Genomic DNA, 18,501 nt, shown 5'->3' with positions numbered 1-18,501 from the left:
CTGAGATATTGGACGGTAGACTGATGGAATGAGCATTTCTCGGCTTTAAGGAAGAGCTGATGTTCTTGGAGGCGTTGGAGGACCTCCGCAACGTAGAGGCTCCGGGAACATCAGAATGTCATTGATGTAAACGATCACAGTACGATGGAGGAATTCACGGAGCACCTCGTGCATAAAGTCCTGGAATACGGAGGGGGCATTTACCAGCCCGTATGGCTGGCAGGCCCCCCTCACGTATCCGGACGAGGTTATACGCGCTGCGGAGGTCCAACTTAGTGAACACCGCTGCTCCACGAAGTTGTTCCAGGGCTGCTGGGATGAGAGGAAGTGGGTATCAGAACTTGACTTACAGTATATTGTAAAGGCCTCAGTAATCAATGCAGGGCCACAAGCCTCCGTCCTTCTTTGGCACGAAGAAAACTCGAAGCAGCAGGGGAGGTGGAAGGGCGGATGTAACCTTGCTGGAGGGCCACTTCCACGTACTCCTCCATGGCCTTCTGTTCAGGAAGCGACAGGATAGATTTTACCGTGGGGCACTGGCTCATCCGGAAGGAGGTTGATGGCGCAGTCCCATTTCTGATGTGGAAACGATGAAGCCCGTTTGGGGCAGAAGACGTCACTGAAGGGGGCGTAGCAGGATGGAATGTCGAGACTGCTGTTCTACAGGGCTCTCGATGGAAGTGGAGTTGATCGGAAGGGAAATCACCGGTTGAGGAAGATGTGGAAAGCATCCTGGAAAACAGCTATCGCCCCACTTCAGGATTTCTCCCGTTACCCAGGAGAGAACGGGATCGTGTTGCACTAACCACGGGCACGCTAGGATGATACCAGTGGTCAAATTCTCCAGAACCAGTAGAGAGATGGATTCAGTATGCAGCTGTCCCACTTACAGTTGGAGAGGTCCCACAGAGAAACGTACGTTCTTATTGAGAGGTTTACCGATTATCGAGTGAACCTGATAATAGGTTTCGGTGGGCCTTTTCTGGAGATTGAGCTGGCGGCAGAGGGAATTGGAGATGAAGTTTCCAGCTGACCCGGAGTCAAGGAGGGCAAGTACTGGGAGAGGCATGAGGCAGTAAGGATAACTTCAGTTGTGAGGGGTTTCATGTTGACTGAGGAAGAATGGATGACACTCACCATAGGTCACAGTGGATGGATGGGACATGCTGTAATGATATGTCCACCAGCGCTGCAGTACAAGCAAAGACCCTGGGTCAGCCTCCTCTGCCACTCAATGATTGTGAGGAGTGTTATCCACTTGCATGGGGACTGGTTCTGGAGTGCTGGTATACTCTGGTTGGCGAGACAGGAAGTGTGACAGCTGACCCTGTAGGTCGTCCAAGCAGGGCTGCATACGACGATCAGTGGGGATGGCGAGCTGAATGAAACATTCGTTGAAACAAACGTTGTGAAACATTCATCAGAAAATCAGATTTCCTTGAAACAGCAGAACTTTATTGGAGTAGCTCTGGTATTTGGTGAACCATTATGTTGAATATGAAAAGTATTTGTAAAATTGAAAATCATAGTTGTAGGAAGAGTTAATGTTTCTTTTTTATTCCAAAGAAGGTTCTTTGTAACATTTCAATTAAACACATAAAAGGTTCAAATAATAAATCTCACACAGCATCATTTAACAGATCATTCAAAGTGCCATTTTATTCCATATCGAAGGATAATTCAAAAATATCAAATTTTAGTCTGGTATCAAACCACAGAGATCGGCCACAATGTCATGCCTTCATAAACCATTTTAACATATCAAAGTCAAAATCAGATGTGATTTCTGCTTACCGACACAGAACATCCCTGACACTGGTAATAAATGAACTGTTTGGCCGGTTTTTAAGACACACCGTTCCATCGTCTCTTTGTACAATCCTCTTTAACTACAACTTTTACATCTTAATATAAAAATATGACTTGCTGGGAGAGGAGGGGTCTTTTTAAAAATGTACTGGAGAGCAGAATGGCGTAAAAGAATAAAACTATTGCACATTCATCTAATCTTTGAGGAAAGACCATACACCATGGGGAATATATTCTGAATTAAGAAACATTCATCCCTGCAATACTGCCATGAATGTAGTGCAACAAACCCGTTCACAGTGATACTCCTACACCCCTGCATCCTCAGAGTACCACAATCTGACGCACATAGTGGTTTGTATTTGGCACGTGAGGAACACTTTACTAGCACAACCCAAAAGTGGGGTCCAAAAGTCTGAGACCACCAGTGAAAGTGCTTGTTTTTATTTGTAGAACTTAATACAGTGTTTTTACAATTTTAAATATACTTGTAGTTAGTGTTGTCATACCCTTTTTAAGGATATAAAAGGGTACTCGCGGTCTTCCTACGAGTCCACACTTTTCGGAGGTAATGCCGCTTTGATTGTTGGGTAGAATTCTGGCAAAAATGCGCATTAAGGGGGCAAATATCAGCAGCAAAGATCAGCACTCTTCTGAAACCTAACATGACCAATAGGACACCCAAAGGTCTCGTGGACTTCACGCTTATGCAGCGGTCATTGTAAGTTCACAAGGCCGAAAGTGCACATGAAGTGTGCCATAAAAAATTCATGAAAGCTTTGGAATACAAACCAAAGATTTGTCTTTTTTGTGTGAAAAAAGCTTCAAAAATGAAAGTGTAAAAAAGTTAAAATTTTCTGTAAAAAGCAAATGTACTGAAGTAAATAATTTTTTTTGGCATAACTATAAATATAAATATATATTTGTCAAAACAACTTGGACTCTAAAATATCAAAAAATCAACATAGTGTCGGTCCAGATCTGGTACGCGTTCAATCCACATGTGGCCCGGATCTGGGTTTTGATCCAGATTTTGTCTTTGGGAATTGATTGGATCATAGGAAGTTGCTAACTAAATGGAGGCAGATCTGAATGTCAGTTTGCAGTGAGTTGTGGAGGATGTTTTGTCTCACTCTCCGAGACAGACGTCATGAAGAGAACATACCTCATTTCATGCGGAGGGGAGGCTAACGAGGGCATATGAATTGAAAAAATAAATAATGATGTGCACAAATAAATCATTTATAATAGCACTGCAACATTCCGTAAAAAAAAAAATTGTTGTCAATTTTAATTTCATGGTGACATTAAAGTACCGTTTTCATGGTAATGCAATGTCCAATTTCAAGATGGTTTCACAGGACGAATTTTGAGTGTTAAAACTTTCGAATGATACCTAATTCATGATGACTGCTAAAATATCTGATAGGGGGAAAAGGCAATAAAAAAAGAGTGCCAAGTCTCCTGCTACCAGGACACTGAATGTTAACAAGCTATGTATTATAGAATTATTTTTAAAAGTTTTTAAAATCCTAGAACTCAATTCCAAGGTTAAACTGAATAAAACCCATGATTTGATGTGGCCTCAGACTTTAGAACCCCATGTTTATCCACTATAAAGTCAACAAATAAAGGTGACTAAAGACAATAGAAATGCATGTCTACACACACACACACACACACACACACACACACACACACACACACACACACACACACACACACACACGATGCAAAGGCAGTCAGTATGCTTTCCTACGCAGGCATTCAGAGAAGCTTTTCAATTGCAAACAACATTCAGATATATCTGGACACGTCAGGGTAATCTTTAAATAATAAAGGATTAAATAATAAAAGGATTTCAAATGAAAGAACAACAAAAATAGGTTTCTTTGAGCAGCGCATTGTGTAATATACAGTAGAGTTCCTTGTATTCTGTGCGGTATGAGTTTAAAAACAACCTCCTCTCAAACTGTTTATCACTTCAGCAGCCTATTAAAATCATTCAACTTTTGTTTCATTCATTCGTGGCTGTGCACACTTTCAAAACTTATATTTTATAGTATTTCTCTTATATAAACAGACAGTCTGTCTCATTTCCCGCCAAAATTTCTTTCCTCAGGCTAATAAATAGAGAAAACACATTTGAAAGTACTAATTACTGGAGCACATGTACTCGGCAGAAGAGGTATGACGTGAGGTTTGCGCGAGCAAGTTTGAAGAGTACGACAGTGTGTGTGTGTGTGTGTGCGTGTTGGTCAAGAGCTGTCCACCACTTGGTGCGGCAGGGTGACAAAAGAGCCATTAATGAAAGAGCCTTGTTTTTCACGTCCCTTTAAGAAATAGGTGAGCAGCTCTCCTTTCCCCTTGACAAATATCGGTCCCCTCCTCACAAAGCGGAAGCCGTAGTCCTTCAGGATGCAGTAGCAGTCCTCCACCACCTGGGGGGAGCAGAGTGTGTTAAGGGTTAAAGTTAGGGTTAGTAACTCACAGTAATGAGTTTTACAACTCGGAAATAAGTTTGCATTTCTATTCCAACATCCGGTTCTATCATAATGAAGTCAAGGTTTTTGATAGATAATGTCATTTTTTACACTACAACATAAAATACATTAGTAAAACCCTCTTGTGATTATTAAAGTTTTTACATGTCTTGAAAAATGGCCATTGCTAACAAATCGACTACAAGACAACAGAGCTTGTTTTGTTTTTCTTGTTTTTTGTTTTTTGTTTTTAGCATCAGCAACTACACTACATTTCTGTTCATTAAAAGGGTTCTGTCCTCATTTACTCACCCTCATGTTGTTCCAAACTCATAAGACTTTCATTCGTCTTTGAAGCACAAATTAAGATATTTTGAATGAAATCTGAGAGATTTCTGTCCCTCCACTGACAGTCTACGCAACTTCCACTTTGATGCTTCAAAAAGTTCATAATGAGATTTAATTTAGGCTTTTACTGACATATAAACATTGAACAGCCAACATTAACAGAAGTTAAACCGTTCTTGATTGATGGGCGAGAACAAACCTCATTGGCTCTTGCAGAAGCTCAAACATGCTGCGTAACACGATAATGAACCTCATTGGTTCTTGCAGAAGCTCAAATGTGCTGCGTAACACGAGAATGAACCTCAGTGGTTCTTGCTGAAGCTCAAACGTGCGGCGTAACACGAGAATGAACCTCAGTGGTTCTTGAAGAAGCTCAAACGTGCTGTGTAACACGAGAATGAACCTCAGTGGTTCTTGAAGAAGCTCAAACGTGCTGTGTAACACGAGAATGAACCTCATTGGTTGTTGCAGAAGCTCAAACGTGCTGCGTAACATGAGAATGAACCTCATTGGTTCTTGCAGAAGCTCAAACGTGCTGCGTAACACGAGAATGAACCTCATTGGTTCTTGCTAAAGCTCAAACGTGCTGCGTAACACGAGAATGAACCTCATTGGTTCTTGCTAAAGCTCAAACGTGCTGCGTAACACGAGAATGAACCTCATTGGTTCTTGCTAAAGCTCAAACGTGCTGCGTAACACGAGAATGAACCTCATTGGTTCTTGCTAAAGCTCAAACATGCTGCGTAACACGAGAATGAACCTCATTGGTTCTTGCTAAAGCTCAAACGTGCTGCGTAACACGAGAATGAACCTCATTGGTTCTTGCTGAAGCTCAAACGTGCTGCGTAACACGAGAATGAACCTCATTGGTTCTTGAAGAAGCTCAAACGTGCTGTGTAACACGAGAATGAACCTCATTGGTTCTTGCTGAAGCTCAAACGTGCTGTGTAACACGAGAATGAACCTCATTGGTACTTGCGGAAGCTCAAACGTGCTGTGTAACACGAGAATGAACCTCATTGGTTCTTGCAGAAGCTCAAACGTGCTGCGTAACACAAGAATGAACCTCATTGGTTCTTGCTAAAGCTCAAACGTGCTGTGTAACACGAGAATGAACCTCATTGGTTCTTGCTAAAGCTCAAACGTGCTGCGTAACACGAGAATGAACCTCATTGGTTCTTGCTAAAGCTCAAACGTGCTGCGTAACACGAGAATGAACCTCATTGGTTCTTGAAGAAGCTCAAACGTGCTGCGTAACACGAGATTGAACCTCATTGGTTCTTGCTGAAGCTCAAACGTGCTGCGTAACACGAGATTGAACCTCACTGGTTCTTGCTGAAGCTCAAACGTGCTGCGTAACACGAGAATGAACCTCATTGGTTCTTGCTGAAGCTCAAACGTGCTGCGTAACACGAGAATGAACCTCATTGGTTCTTGAAGAAGCTCAAACGTGCTGTGTAACACGAGAATGAACCTCATTGGTTCTTGCTGAAGCTCAAACGTGCTGCGTAACACGAGAATGAACCTCATTGGTTCTTGAAGAAGCTCAAACGTGCTGTGTAACACGAGAATGAACCTCATTGGTTCTTGCTGAAGCTCAAACGTGCTGCGTAACACGAGAATGAACCTCATTGGTTCTTGCTAAAGCTCAAACGTGCTGCGTAACACGAGAATGAACCTCATTGGTTCTTGAAGAAGCTCAAACGTGCTGCGAAACACGAGAATGAACCTCATTGGTTGTTGCAGAAGCTCAAACGTGCTGCGAAACACGAGAATGAACCTCATTGGTTCTTGAAGAAGCTCAAACGTGCTGTGTAACACGAGAATGAACCTCATTGGTTCTTGCTGAAGCTCAAACGTGCTGCGTTGATTAATGTTTATGTAAAAGCCTAAATTAAATCTGTTCATCATATAAAGCGATCGAGTCTCTTCAGAAAATTGGGACTAAACCGCTCGATTCATATGGATTAGTTTTACGATCTCTTTATGAACTTTTTTAAGCATAACAGTGATAGTTGCGTAGACTGTCAATGGAGGGACTGAAATCTCTCAGAATTCATTACAAATATCTTGATCTTCACTCTTGTTTTAAAGATGAACGAAATTCTTACGGGTTTGGAACGACTTGAGGGTGAGTAAACTATAAATTTTTGAGTGAACTAACACTTTAAACAGCATTTTTTAATGATCGGATTACATATGACAAATGCAGTCTGTTGCATTGCTACTTTGAGTCCCTGATGCAGAATAGTTGAACAAAATTTAGGAAGTGTGTGTCCAGATCATTAATACAATGTGAAACCCATCACCTGGATGTTTCCCATCACCCCTGTGGACTCCATGCGACTGGCGACATTCACAGTGTTTCCCCAGATGTCAAAATGAGGTTTACGGGCACCAATAACACCAGCTAAAACGCCCCCTTTATTCAACCCTGTGAAGAAAAGATTTCATAATGCCCACAGCAAAACATTCAGCATAATCGTTGTCATTTGCATATACAATACTGGTCAAAAGTGACGTTTAGAAGGGATATTTGTTTTTAATGTCCCTACAAACAAAATATGAGGAAAATACTTTATAATTTTTAAATATTGTAAATATGAGGGAAGAACAAAACACTAAACTTGGTTAAGGTATTTATCAAAAAAAAGGGCAAACTACAAGATGAGGAAAGGCAAAACAAGGCACAACAACACAATGGGCCCTATCACACACCCGGCGCAATGCAGAACCAAGCGCGATGCAAGTGTTTTTTGCTAGTTTCAGCCTGACGCAGTTATCATTTTCACGTCCTGCGCCACGTTGTTTAAATAGCAAATGCATTTGTTCCCCCATGGGCATGCTGGTCTGAAAACGAGATGTGTTCTGGTGTATTGTTGGCACGATGTAAAAGTTTATTATTGTGTATATAAAGATATGGTGGAATCCGGCTTGTCCCGTAGATGGTCTGCTTGCGCACTTTTACCTCGCGCATGAGCAGTTCCGTTTGCGCTCTGGAGACGCGTTCGGTCTTTCCACTATCAAATTCCGTTGAATCAAAAAGTGAATCTGCCATGGCGCGAGCGCAAATGGCATTTGAAGGGAATGGGAGATGAGACTCTGGTTGGTTTAACGCACATAAATCCCAAAACACACCCATTACTCATTATGAGAATAGGGACAACTCTTTAAGACCATGCGCTTGGCGCGCCAAACTTTTTTCTCGTGTTAAACTAGCAAAGTGGATTCGGGCAAGCCCTAAGTGAACTTGCGCTCTGTGCTTTAGACCATGTGCTTAGATCGGTAAAATAGGGCCCAATATGCTTAAAGGAACACTCCACTGTTTTTTGAAATAGGGCTTATTCACCTTCTTTCCCACATTTAGATAGGTGGGCAAATGCATTTTTGTCTCAGTGCATGCATTGTTTTAGTTTGACAGGGTCGGCGTGAGCTTAGCTTAGCATAATGAATGGAATCCTTTGTTGCCAGCTAGCATGTCCTGAATAAAAGTGATATAAAAAAATAAAAAAACCCTACCTAATTACTTCTTGTGGCCTGCGTATTCACAACAAGTACAAATAGCGATGCAGATTAACACTAGGCGATTTCCTAGGCAGATATTGACTTATATATTAAGGACTATATTAGGGGGAAGCACAGGCGAAGCACTGCTACTTGGGCGTGATATCTCTGCGCCCAAGTAGCAGTGCTTCGCCTGTGCTTCCCCCTAATATAGTCCCAAGTCAAAATCTGCATAGGAAATCGCCTAGTGTTAATCTGCATCGCTATTTGTACTCGTTGTGAATACGCAGGCCACAAGAAGTAATTAGGTAGGTTTTTTTTTTTTTTATATCACTTTTACTCAGGACATGCTAGCTGGCAACAAAGGATTCCATTCATTATGCTAAGCTAAGCTAGCGCCAACCCTGTCAAACTAAAACAATGCATGCACTGAGACAAAAATGCATTTGCCCACCTATCTAAATGTAGGAAAGAAGGTGAATAAGCCCTATTTCAAAAAACGGTGGAGTGTTCCTTTAAAAATCATGATTTTTAAAAAAAAAAATTTTTATATTACATTTTCCTAGGCCACTTTAGCTACTACTGTAGATGGATGTCAGCCCACTAACCGATGCGAAGCATGAAGTTATTGAAGGACTGGTAGTTGATGTTCATCAACGTGACTTTCATGGCCAGAGCAAAATCAGCAAGATCTGCCAAGTGCTGCCACCGTTCCCTGTCTGAAACTTCTTCTTTCTGTTGGGAAGGACACAAAAAATCCTCTTTACCATTGTTATCAGCACTAGATGGATATATTGCTTCTAGAGAGATCCCATCTGCACCTCCTTTACCTTCATGCAAGCATAACCGTTGGTGTTATTGTCTGGAGTGACTCCTGATGCTGCCATGTAGGTGCTGCCAATAGTCTTGATCTTGGTTATAAAGCGAAACTGAGGCTCATCCAAAAGCTAAAGAGCAAAAAAGCAAACAAGTAATGGTATAAAATCTCTATTTCTAATTATAATTGGAAACAATTGGTTGAAATAAAAAACAAAACAAAAAAAACTTACACTATCAAAGTCAGAAATGATTTCATTGAGGAACCTCAGACACTCAATCCCGCCGTTGTTGATGCTTTCCTCCGTATAGAAATCAGAGAAGTTTGGGATAGACGCGAACATGACTCCAATCTCATCATAGGATTGGCTGTAGAGCTCCTGAGAAACCAAACCAGAGAAGTTACTTGAGTTAGGCTGCATTTGTGTATGTAAAACATGGAAACTGAGGGCCTGGTCACTTCATGCGTTCTCTGAAATGTTTTCGAGATTGGATTTAAATCCGATCTCTCAAACCACTTCAGGAGTTGGTCTGAGATGCATTACAGATGAAACTAAACAAGTGTAAATACATCAGAGGCCCTGTTTACACCTGGTATTAAGAAGCATTTTGGTCGATCAGATCATAAGTGGACGACGCTAAATAAAGGTATAAATGGGGTCTAAAACGTTTTGAGTTTGTCCACTTTCGGCCACTTCCAGAGGTAGTCGAAAACGCATTCGACTGGATTGCATTCGTAGTGTAGATGCTCATGTGGTTGAATGCGTTCAAACAGACAGGATTTAAACTTTGTCGACTGAAGACCCAAGTTTGGTTTTAAGACGAAAAACGTAACAGGCACAATGTTCTCTCACCATTCCTGATATCTAACACTCACTCGCAGTGTTCGACTATTCTTGAGGCTGTCAGAGCAGAAACGAAAGCTGAAATTTCCACTTTCATATGAAATTGCGCAAACTTATATCGTCCATTAGATTGAAAGATCTGAAAAAACATATACATTTACCCGACCATAGATCCTCCCCTCGAAGAAATCATAACAGAAGTGGTTAAAAGTGGACAGAAGTGGTTAAAAGTGGACAGAAGAGACAGATTGAAACACCAGGTGTAAAGAGGATGTGTCTGCCTCGTCTCCTTGTGATCCGATCTTAACCCTCATCCTTCCCTCGGGTTATTTTGACCCAGAATATATATATTTTTTTATTTAAAAAAATGTTGTTTATCGGAGGGGTCCAAGACCCAAAGACTTTTTTCGCACTTGAACTAAGAATACAAAAAACAAACAAACAAACATTTTTTTACGTTTTGTGGTTGAAATTTAAAAAAGTAACAAAACCTTCCCTCGCGGGTCAATTTGACCCTCATAGGAATGAATGGAATGCGAGGAATGCTTCAGTACACATAGAAAAACCTAAAAATGCTCAAAATTCTAACTAAAAATGCTAAAACTTTACCAAAACACAACTATATAATGTGTACATTTGTCTCTGAATGCATCCTGAAAAAACGGACTTTAGGACCCAGCGGAACAGCTCATTTGCTCCAAATAGAGCTATAAGGCCATCTAGTGGCTTGAGTCATGAAATATCATGTTATATAAAACAAAATTTTCACAAGAGGTCGGCAAAGACACCCAATGTAAGATATTTTGAGCTGAAATAAAAGATTTATGCATGAAATTGTGAGTTATTTTGAATTAAAGTTGAAAGAATGTGAGGAATGTGCTTAAAATATAAAATTACTATTTATTGATTATTTATTGATTAAATCTAGTAATTTAAAGGTTAAAAAAAAGCATTAAAAATATTATCAAAATGAAATAAAATAAGATTTAAAAAAAAAAAGAAACAAAAAAAAGAAGTATAATTTTAGGCCTTCGGGTCATTTTGACCCGCGAGGGAAGGATTTGTTCCAGGACGCCAGGGAAGCATGATTACACAGGGCCTTTGATAGCTGAAGCCACATATGTAAATTTTACTCCTCCCAAAATGGTAGAAAACTAAATGTGAGAGATCCTGTTGTACTGGCTCACTGAAGAAAAGTTTTAAGCTCAACACACACTCATTTTCATTAAAAGTAGTGAGACTAAATGTGCCGGCAGTGCCGCTTTTGCTGCTTTCTCTCCTATCAGTTTATTTTCGTATCGCAGAGACACCTTTATGTGGCCAAGAGTACATGGAACACTTAAATCCGATAGCTATCCGATCGTGACCAGGTGTGAACAAGCCGCGAGACCGAGCGCAGGATTCTCACCTCATCCCTCTTCTTGGAGCCCAGGAAATGCCGGGCCACATGCTCCGGAAGCATATTAGTGACCAGAGCCTCGTTCCAGCGCCTCATCTCGTACACCTTCTCCTTCTGCTCATGCACTTCAATCTTCCACAGGAACAGTGTGCGTGCGAGCTTCTCCACCTGAGCCACGGGTGAGAACATACACCGTTCAGATGTCAGGAAGTGACAGCTTATTCAACTTCATCAAAGAATCCTAAAAAAATCTATCACGGTTTCTACAAAAATATGAAGCAGCACAGCTGTTTTCAACATTAATAATAATCAGAAATGTTTCTTGAGCTGCAAATCAGCATATTAGAATGATTTCTGAAGGATCATGTGACACTGAAGACTGGAATAATGATGCTGAAAATTCAGCTTTGATCACAGAAATAAATTAGTTTACAATATATTCACATAGCAAACTACAGAAGCTTGTTTCCACCACAGAATAAAACATTTTAAAAGATTATTGCGACTTTTTGTCTCACAATTGCAAGTTTACATCTCACAATTCTGACTTTATTTCTCAGAATTGCAAGTTATAAAGTCAGAATTGCGTGGTATGAAGTCAGAATTGTGAGATGTAAACTCACAATTGTGAAAAAAAAAGAAGCCAGAAATGTCAGATAAAATGTCGCAGTTACCTTTTTAATAGTTTATTCTGTGGCGGAAACAAGCTTCCATAGGAAACAGCTATTTTACATTTAAAAAAATATTACTGTATAACAATATTACTGTTTTTACTGTATTTTGATCAAATAAACGCAGCCTTGGTGAGACTTTAAACGAATATTTAACACAAAAACTAAATTCTGTTATTATTTGCCCATCTTCATGTCATTCCAAATCCATTTGACTTTTTTTCTTCTTCTGTGGAACACAAAAAGTGTATTGTTGACTAATATAATAATGCCAGTAAATGGGAACTGGCATGCCAAGCTCGAAAATGAAAATATAAATGGCATAAAAGTACAGCAAAAGTAATTCATATGACTCGCTCTTTATCCCAAGCCCTTTAAGAGATAATTCACCCAAAAATTGAAATTCTGTCATCATTTACTCACTCTCATGTTGTTCCAAATCTGGGGGGTATTCCAGAAAGCAGATTATGTGACATACCTTCTACATACATGTCTTTTAACCATATGCCATGTGCAATGTTTGATTTGAGAGCTTTGTTATTCACGATTTTCAGTGAATTACAACTAAACGTTTGGTCTTTTTCTCAAATCAAGCGATCGTACAACTTCAGAAAACTTGGAATACAACACGAGTCGTATGGGCGTAATGATATTATTAAGGTGATTTAACGTAATTTTGGAGAATTTATTTTTAAGTGAACTATGCCTTTAAGAAATCATTCAGAAAGAGAGAGAAAGTTAAATCTTACATGTCGGGAGAAGTAGTAGAAGCTGACCATCATGATGAAGATCATCACACTCATGGTGTATTTGGAGGGCACAAGATAAACTCTGTATAAAAAAAAAGAAATAACTTAACCCTGTAAAGCCTGACATAAAATAACAGCCAGGTTTATTTTAAGTGGAGTAATATATCCAAGTAAGATGATATTTAAATGCTTAGTTTTATGATCAAAGCTCTGTAGTTTTAAATCATGTAAATCAATTAAATACAATGATGAATGAGAGATGAACAAATAAACCTTCCTCAAAAGCCTGATGGATCATATTTGATAAATCTTAATCAAGATACTCAAGTAAACCTAAGGTGCTTCAGTCCAATAAGTGTTTATCTTGAAATATTATGAACAACATTGTTTGCTTGATAAAAATCAGTTAAGATTTCACAGCAAAAAGAGACTGTAGGAGGACGTTTTTACAATTATACTGACTAAAAAAATATATGACCTACCAATCAGACGACAAAAGGCATGTAGCCGATTCAGTGCAACAGCTTTTTCAGCAAAGTTTGATCATGTTGATCATTTTGAGGCCTTAGAAATGTGTGTATCAAATATGATAAAGTAGGCTTTAGTGGGTTAAAAGTGGCTTGAAAGTAACAGCCATTTCTCTCTGATATTTTAGGATGGCTGGCCCACTTTATACGGTAGAGAGTAAACGGTTACACTTTATTTTAAGGTGTCTTTGTTACAGTGTAATTATACATTTAAGTACTGAGTAATAATAATAACCTACATGTACTTACTATAGGGTTAGGAATAGGGGTTGGTTTAGGTTAAGTAGCATGCAATTATGCAAAATTGATAGTTTTACTATAGTAACTACATGTAACAAGGACACTTCAATCAATCAATCAATCTATGTTTGTTCATTTTATCATCCAATAGGTGAAATACTGACAGTTAGTGGTCAGTTCAAGTCCTAATGCAATAGTAACAGTGATGCTTGCCTTGAATAAACCCAACTTCTACAGTGATTTGACTGAGATTCGCGCTTGACACACCTGTATTCCTTAAACCGGTCCAGATCGTAGAGGTCGAAGATGTCCGTCCAGCTGTAGATGTTGACGACACCTGTCGCTACAGTGATCAGCAGCATGAGCGTGAGTTTGACCATGTGGCTGACCTGCACCAGCATGGTGGTGGCCATGAGAGCCAGGACTGCGACGTAGCTGTAGTATTTAGGATTCTCCGAACAGTTCCTGGCGGGCGCTGAGACTGAAGGGACTGCAGTCGCCTCATTGGTGGAGGGCGGAGGAGCCCGACAGCTTAACTACAGAACACAGCAGAATCAGACAGAGGCACAGTGGTCAATAACATCAGCTAGAGGGGATGTGTGGGATTTAGATGTTTAAAAATGATGTGTCTATTTGTTTCAACTCATTGGTGTAATAAAATGTTGGTGTTTCACTACTGTTTAAAAATCTGGGGTCCGTAAGATTTTTTAATGTTTGTGAAAAAAGTCTCTTCTGCTCACCAAGGCTGCATTTATTTGATCAAAAATACAGTAAAACAGTAATATTGTCAATATTATTACAACTGTTTTCTAATTTACTGTTTTAAAATGTATTTTGTTCCTGTGATAGCAAAGCTGATATTTGTATTATTGTTAGTGTTGAAAACAGTTGTGATGCCTCATATTTTTGAGGAAACTGTGATGCTTTACTTCAGGATTCTTTGATTAATAGAAAGTTCAAAAGCAGCATTTATTTGAAACTGAAATCTTCTGTAACATTATAAATGTCTTGACTGTCACTTTTGATCAATTTAATCCAGGGCTATTAAACTGGCGGCCCGCCAATCATCTCCATCCGGCCCGACGGCACCACCCTCCTCCTCTTTTCCTGGCAGTGCGGCTGAGTTAGTGTGATACGCGCTCCGATCGACCTGAGAAACGTTTTACGTGTGAATATTTCAGCAGTTATTATGTGTGTCCCGTATTTTTGTCGACTGAACCAGCGATACCAATCATTCGTGAATTAATCATTCTTCTGGTTCGATTCTTTCTAAACGCGCTTGCATATCGGTCTGAAACTATTCGGATTCGTTCGGACCGCTCCGTCACTGAATCATCTGGAGCGGTTTCTCGGTCAGTAACAACAAATATCGCTGTTTTCAGTTGTTTCACTAGTTGTTTCAACACGGAGTTGCATTTACTCCCAGTCCCGGACACTATTATTAAACAGCGTTGCGACAACCAGTGGGAAGCGTTCAGACACCTCTCTGTTACAAACCACAAATCACTCGATGGTTTAACTAGTATTAAATCGGATGAAACAGCCTCAACATTCCCAACACGACTGATGAGGAAAGCAGGAGAAACACTGTGTCATGAACGAAGTTAGAAGACTTTAAATCCCCTAATCATCCTTACAAACATTTACATGAATGTAATGTAGTAATTTAACATGGGTTGGGCAGAAATGTGCAATATTTATATTGAATACTATGTTATAGTGATGTATATTGCATTAGATTTATTAGATGGATAGAGGAATATATAATACATTTTTGTTATGAAATGATGTCAGTTTCTTTGTGAAGGTGCGAATAGTTTTTAACTTGTGTTTAGGCATTTTTTATACAGTGGGAGTGAGCAGCCTGTGGTTATCAAGTCTCACTGTCAGAATATTTTCATTTAAGCATAACAATTATAAATAAAATTATTATTATTTCTTACCAATAGCTATGAGTTTGTATAATTAATTAATTTGTTCCAAGGAAAAAAGTTGTACACAGCTGTAAATTATCAAGTTTTTATTTATTATGGTCTTCTATATCTGCATTCTGTTGGGTACCACATTTCCAAGTAAATACAATACTTTTTTTAGGTTTACTTTAGCTTATTTATTGAAACTGTTATGTTAACAAACTTTTCGATTTGATAATCCGGCCCTCGAATGAAGCTAGTTGAATAGCCCTAATTTAATGCATCCTTGCTGAATAAAAGGGTTAATTTCTTACTGATCACAATTTTTTAGTGAACTATCCCTTTAAGACCTGACGCACAGATCCATTATACTGTTACACATGCGTTTTCTTTCTCAACCGTTTACGTTCACTTAAAACATAACTGACTATGTTCACGTGAATACTCGCCAAGACCAGCATTTTGACATTATTTTGTGTGTAATTGACTGTTTAAGCGCAATAAGAAGCGAAAATGTTGTCCTGAGAGGCGGCTTTATGTGCGCACACTTTGGGTGTGAGCACAACATCTGCAGGAATCCGTAACATTTTGCACAATACACACAATCCCACGCCGAAATCCAAGCCTGTAACACCAACAATATTCATCTGAAGCAAAATAAATGAGTGAGGGGAGGCGAGTTTATGTGTAACTCGCTGTCGGAGAGATGAGAGAGCGAGAAAGCAGCTGGTATCGTGTATCTATTCTGTGGGAAATGAGTATCGGAAGCATGATATGTATTGAAAAATCTATATTTGTGACAACACTACATTGCACTTAGTTTTTTATTTCAGATGCCATTTTAAGAGACTACAATAAAAAAAATTATATATTATGTATAAAATTCAACCATGACTGCGTTACACACGCCACTGCTGAAATACACACACGTTTGACAGGTTGGCGGGTGTTAATGTGTCAAGCACTTTATATATATATGGAAACAATTCATGGATGGATGGAAACATAGTTCATGGATGGATGGATAGATGGATGGATACAAAATTCACAGACAGACAGACAGACAGACAGACAGACAGACAGACAGACAGATAGATAGATAGATAGATAGATAGATAGATAGATAGATAGATAGATAGATAGATAGATAGATAGATAGATAGATAGATAGATAGATATTTCTTTAATTCATTCACTTGTTTCTTACCATATCCACTATGTCGGCCATTGTGACTATGAAAATGGCTGCCATGGCCCAAGTGTTACGAGCCCAGCGCGTGTGATCAATCCAAGTGGAGAACGACACCAATCTCTTTGGAAAAACCTGAAAGCAAGACGAAAAAGCAACTTACACTCAGAAATCCACACACTAACATCCAGTCATAGGAAATGGTTTTAACCTTGTACGCACATGACCTGTTATAACAGTAAGTGACCAGTAAAGTCAATTGAAAGGCCTGTGATCTAATCACAGTGTGTGTGCGTTTACTTCAGCCCTGGGGTGGCTGGATGAACAGTGTTTGTGGAAACAATTGATTTAATCCACAACAACATGATTTTTAAAATCAATACATTTATATGTCCTTGTTGCCTAGTGGATGCGTGTGTGACCGCCTCTCCTTTCAAAATCACATTATCTCTGCGCTCGCTGAACCTGTGTGTGTGTATGTGTGGCTGCGAGGGAATCAATACTGGTAACTATATGTTGACCTAACTAATGAGGATGAATCAAATATACTGGTGCATGCTGGAACAATAACTGGAAGAGGATGAGCCTCAGCAACAGCATTTCACTCATGTAACCTGTCACATTAATATTACATAAGAAGTCGACAAAGATTAGCATTAGATGCGGAAAACTTGTTCAGCAGAACGTGGATCATGACCCCGGAGCCTAATGGAAAGCATAATCACGCAATTTTCAGGAAAATCTCATTTCAAAGAAGGAACCTTGACACAAAAGACAGAACTTTTTTTTCAGGAGTGTCCAGATAAGACCTGGTGATTTCATTGGGGTGGCATAAAAGAAAAGAAAAAAGGATTTCATGTAACTGCGCCTAAAAAGTAAAACTGCTCCCGCTGCAACTTCACGTTATGTGGTAAAATACACTAGTACATCAATAGCCGATTTCTATCCAAAGATTTTTGGGTGAAAAAAGGTTTAGCGCTTCAAAACGTTTACCGATATAGCTGATGGAAATGCCGGAGAGTGTCGACACATCTTTTTTTCCGTTTAACTTTAACACATCTCATTGATGTAATGAATACATGTTGTTAACAAATGCAACAAAATGTTAACAAAATTAGGATATATAGAACATTTAGCATTCAGAGTTTGCTTTATCTGAGGTCATGCGCTCATTGAAGTAATGAACACATGTTAATCAGGTCCAAAATGTTAGTAATGAGAAGCATTTGAGATTGTTGACATAAAACGGAAGTTGCAACCAACTCGTGACTAATGTTTGAGTGACAGCTGTGTGTGATTGGTTAATGGAGGTGTTAGAGCAGTAACTCACCCTTGGGAAAATGGCTGCCAGCGAACAGATAGTAAGAACAAGCAGCAAGACTTCTCCCACGGCCAGAGTCACGTAGTTTGCGACCAACCTGTACAGAGCAAAAATAGATAGACGGGGGAAAATGAAAGAAAGACATAAGAACATTACAGAACACACAGTAATACAGCAATGAAAAAAACACAGTGGCATCACACTGGACGAATTTCAAACCCTTGTGGAAAAGTGTGCTTAATCTGTATTAAATGTGCACTTATTCTGTACTTTAAATCTGAAAAGTAGGACACTTAAGTGTACTTAAATGAGCACACTTTCATGAATATGTTTCTTAACACACTTATGGTGCTTTTCCACTGCATGGTACGGCTCACTTCTTTTTTTCTTTTTTTTTTTGTGTACAGTACTTACTACCTGTTACTAAGGGGCTGTTTACACCTGGCCACTTCATGCGTTTTCTCAGATCGGATAGCTATCCGATCGTGAAAAGACAGTTGATGGACCCCAATGACTTCCATAGTAGGAAAAAAAAATACTATGGAAGTCATTGGGGTCCATCAACTGTTTGGTTACAGACATTTTTCAAAATATCTTCTTTTGTGTTCAGCAGAAAAAAGAAATTCATTCAGGTTTGAAACAACTTGAGGGTGAGTAAATGATGACAGAATTTTCATTTTTGGGTGA

The 18,501-nt window shown here is 39.4% G+C and overlaps 1 protein-coding gene across 1 annotated transcript in view; it reads right to left on the bottom strand.

The window, feature by feature from the left end:
- Positions 1 to 1,536: 1,536 nt before the first annotated feature.
- The window catches only part of adcy3a (adenylate cyclase 3a), a 41,598-nt gene continuing 24,633 nt past the window's right edge, over positions 1,537 to 18,501 (bottom strand). The window contains exons 11-20 of the mRNA XM_082150264.1: positions 17,824 to 17,911; positions 16,512 to 16,628; positions 13,659 to 13,927; positions 12,625 to 12,706; positions 11,214 to 11,372; positions 9,194 to 9,340; positions 8,975 to 9,091; positions 8,753 to 8,879; positions 6,950 to 7,074; positions 1,537 to 4,250 (exon numbers count right to left, since the gene is read on the bottom strand). Coding sequence (XP_082006390.1) covers positions 4,068 to 4,250; positions 6,950 to 7,074; positions 8,753 to 8,879; positions 8,975 to 9,091; positions 9,194 to 9,340; positions 11,214 to 11,372; positions 12,625 to 12,706; positions 13,659 to 13,927; positions 16,512 to 16,628; positions 17,824 to 17,911 — 1,414 coding nt within the window. The 3' untranslated portion in view covers positions 1,537 to 4,067. The remainder of the gene's footprint in view (positions 4,251 to 6,949; positions 7,075 to 8,752; positions 8,880 to 8,974; positions 9,092 to 9,193; positions 9,341 to 11,213; positions 11,373 to 12,624; positions 12,707 to 13,658; positions 13,928 to 16,511; positions 16,629 to 17,823; positions 17,912 to 18,501) is intronic.

The sequence above is a fragment of the Leuciscus leuciscus genome, assembly GCF_965113295.1.
Source record: "Leuciscus leuciscus genome assembly, chromosome: 20".
Classification (NCBI taxonomy): Eukaryota; Metazoa; Chordata; class Actinopteri; order Cypriniformes; family Leuciscidae; genus Leuciscus; species Leuciscus leuciscus.
This window is presented reverse-complemented; position numbering and strand designations above follow the sequence as displayed.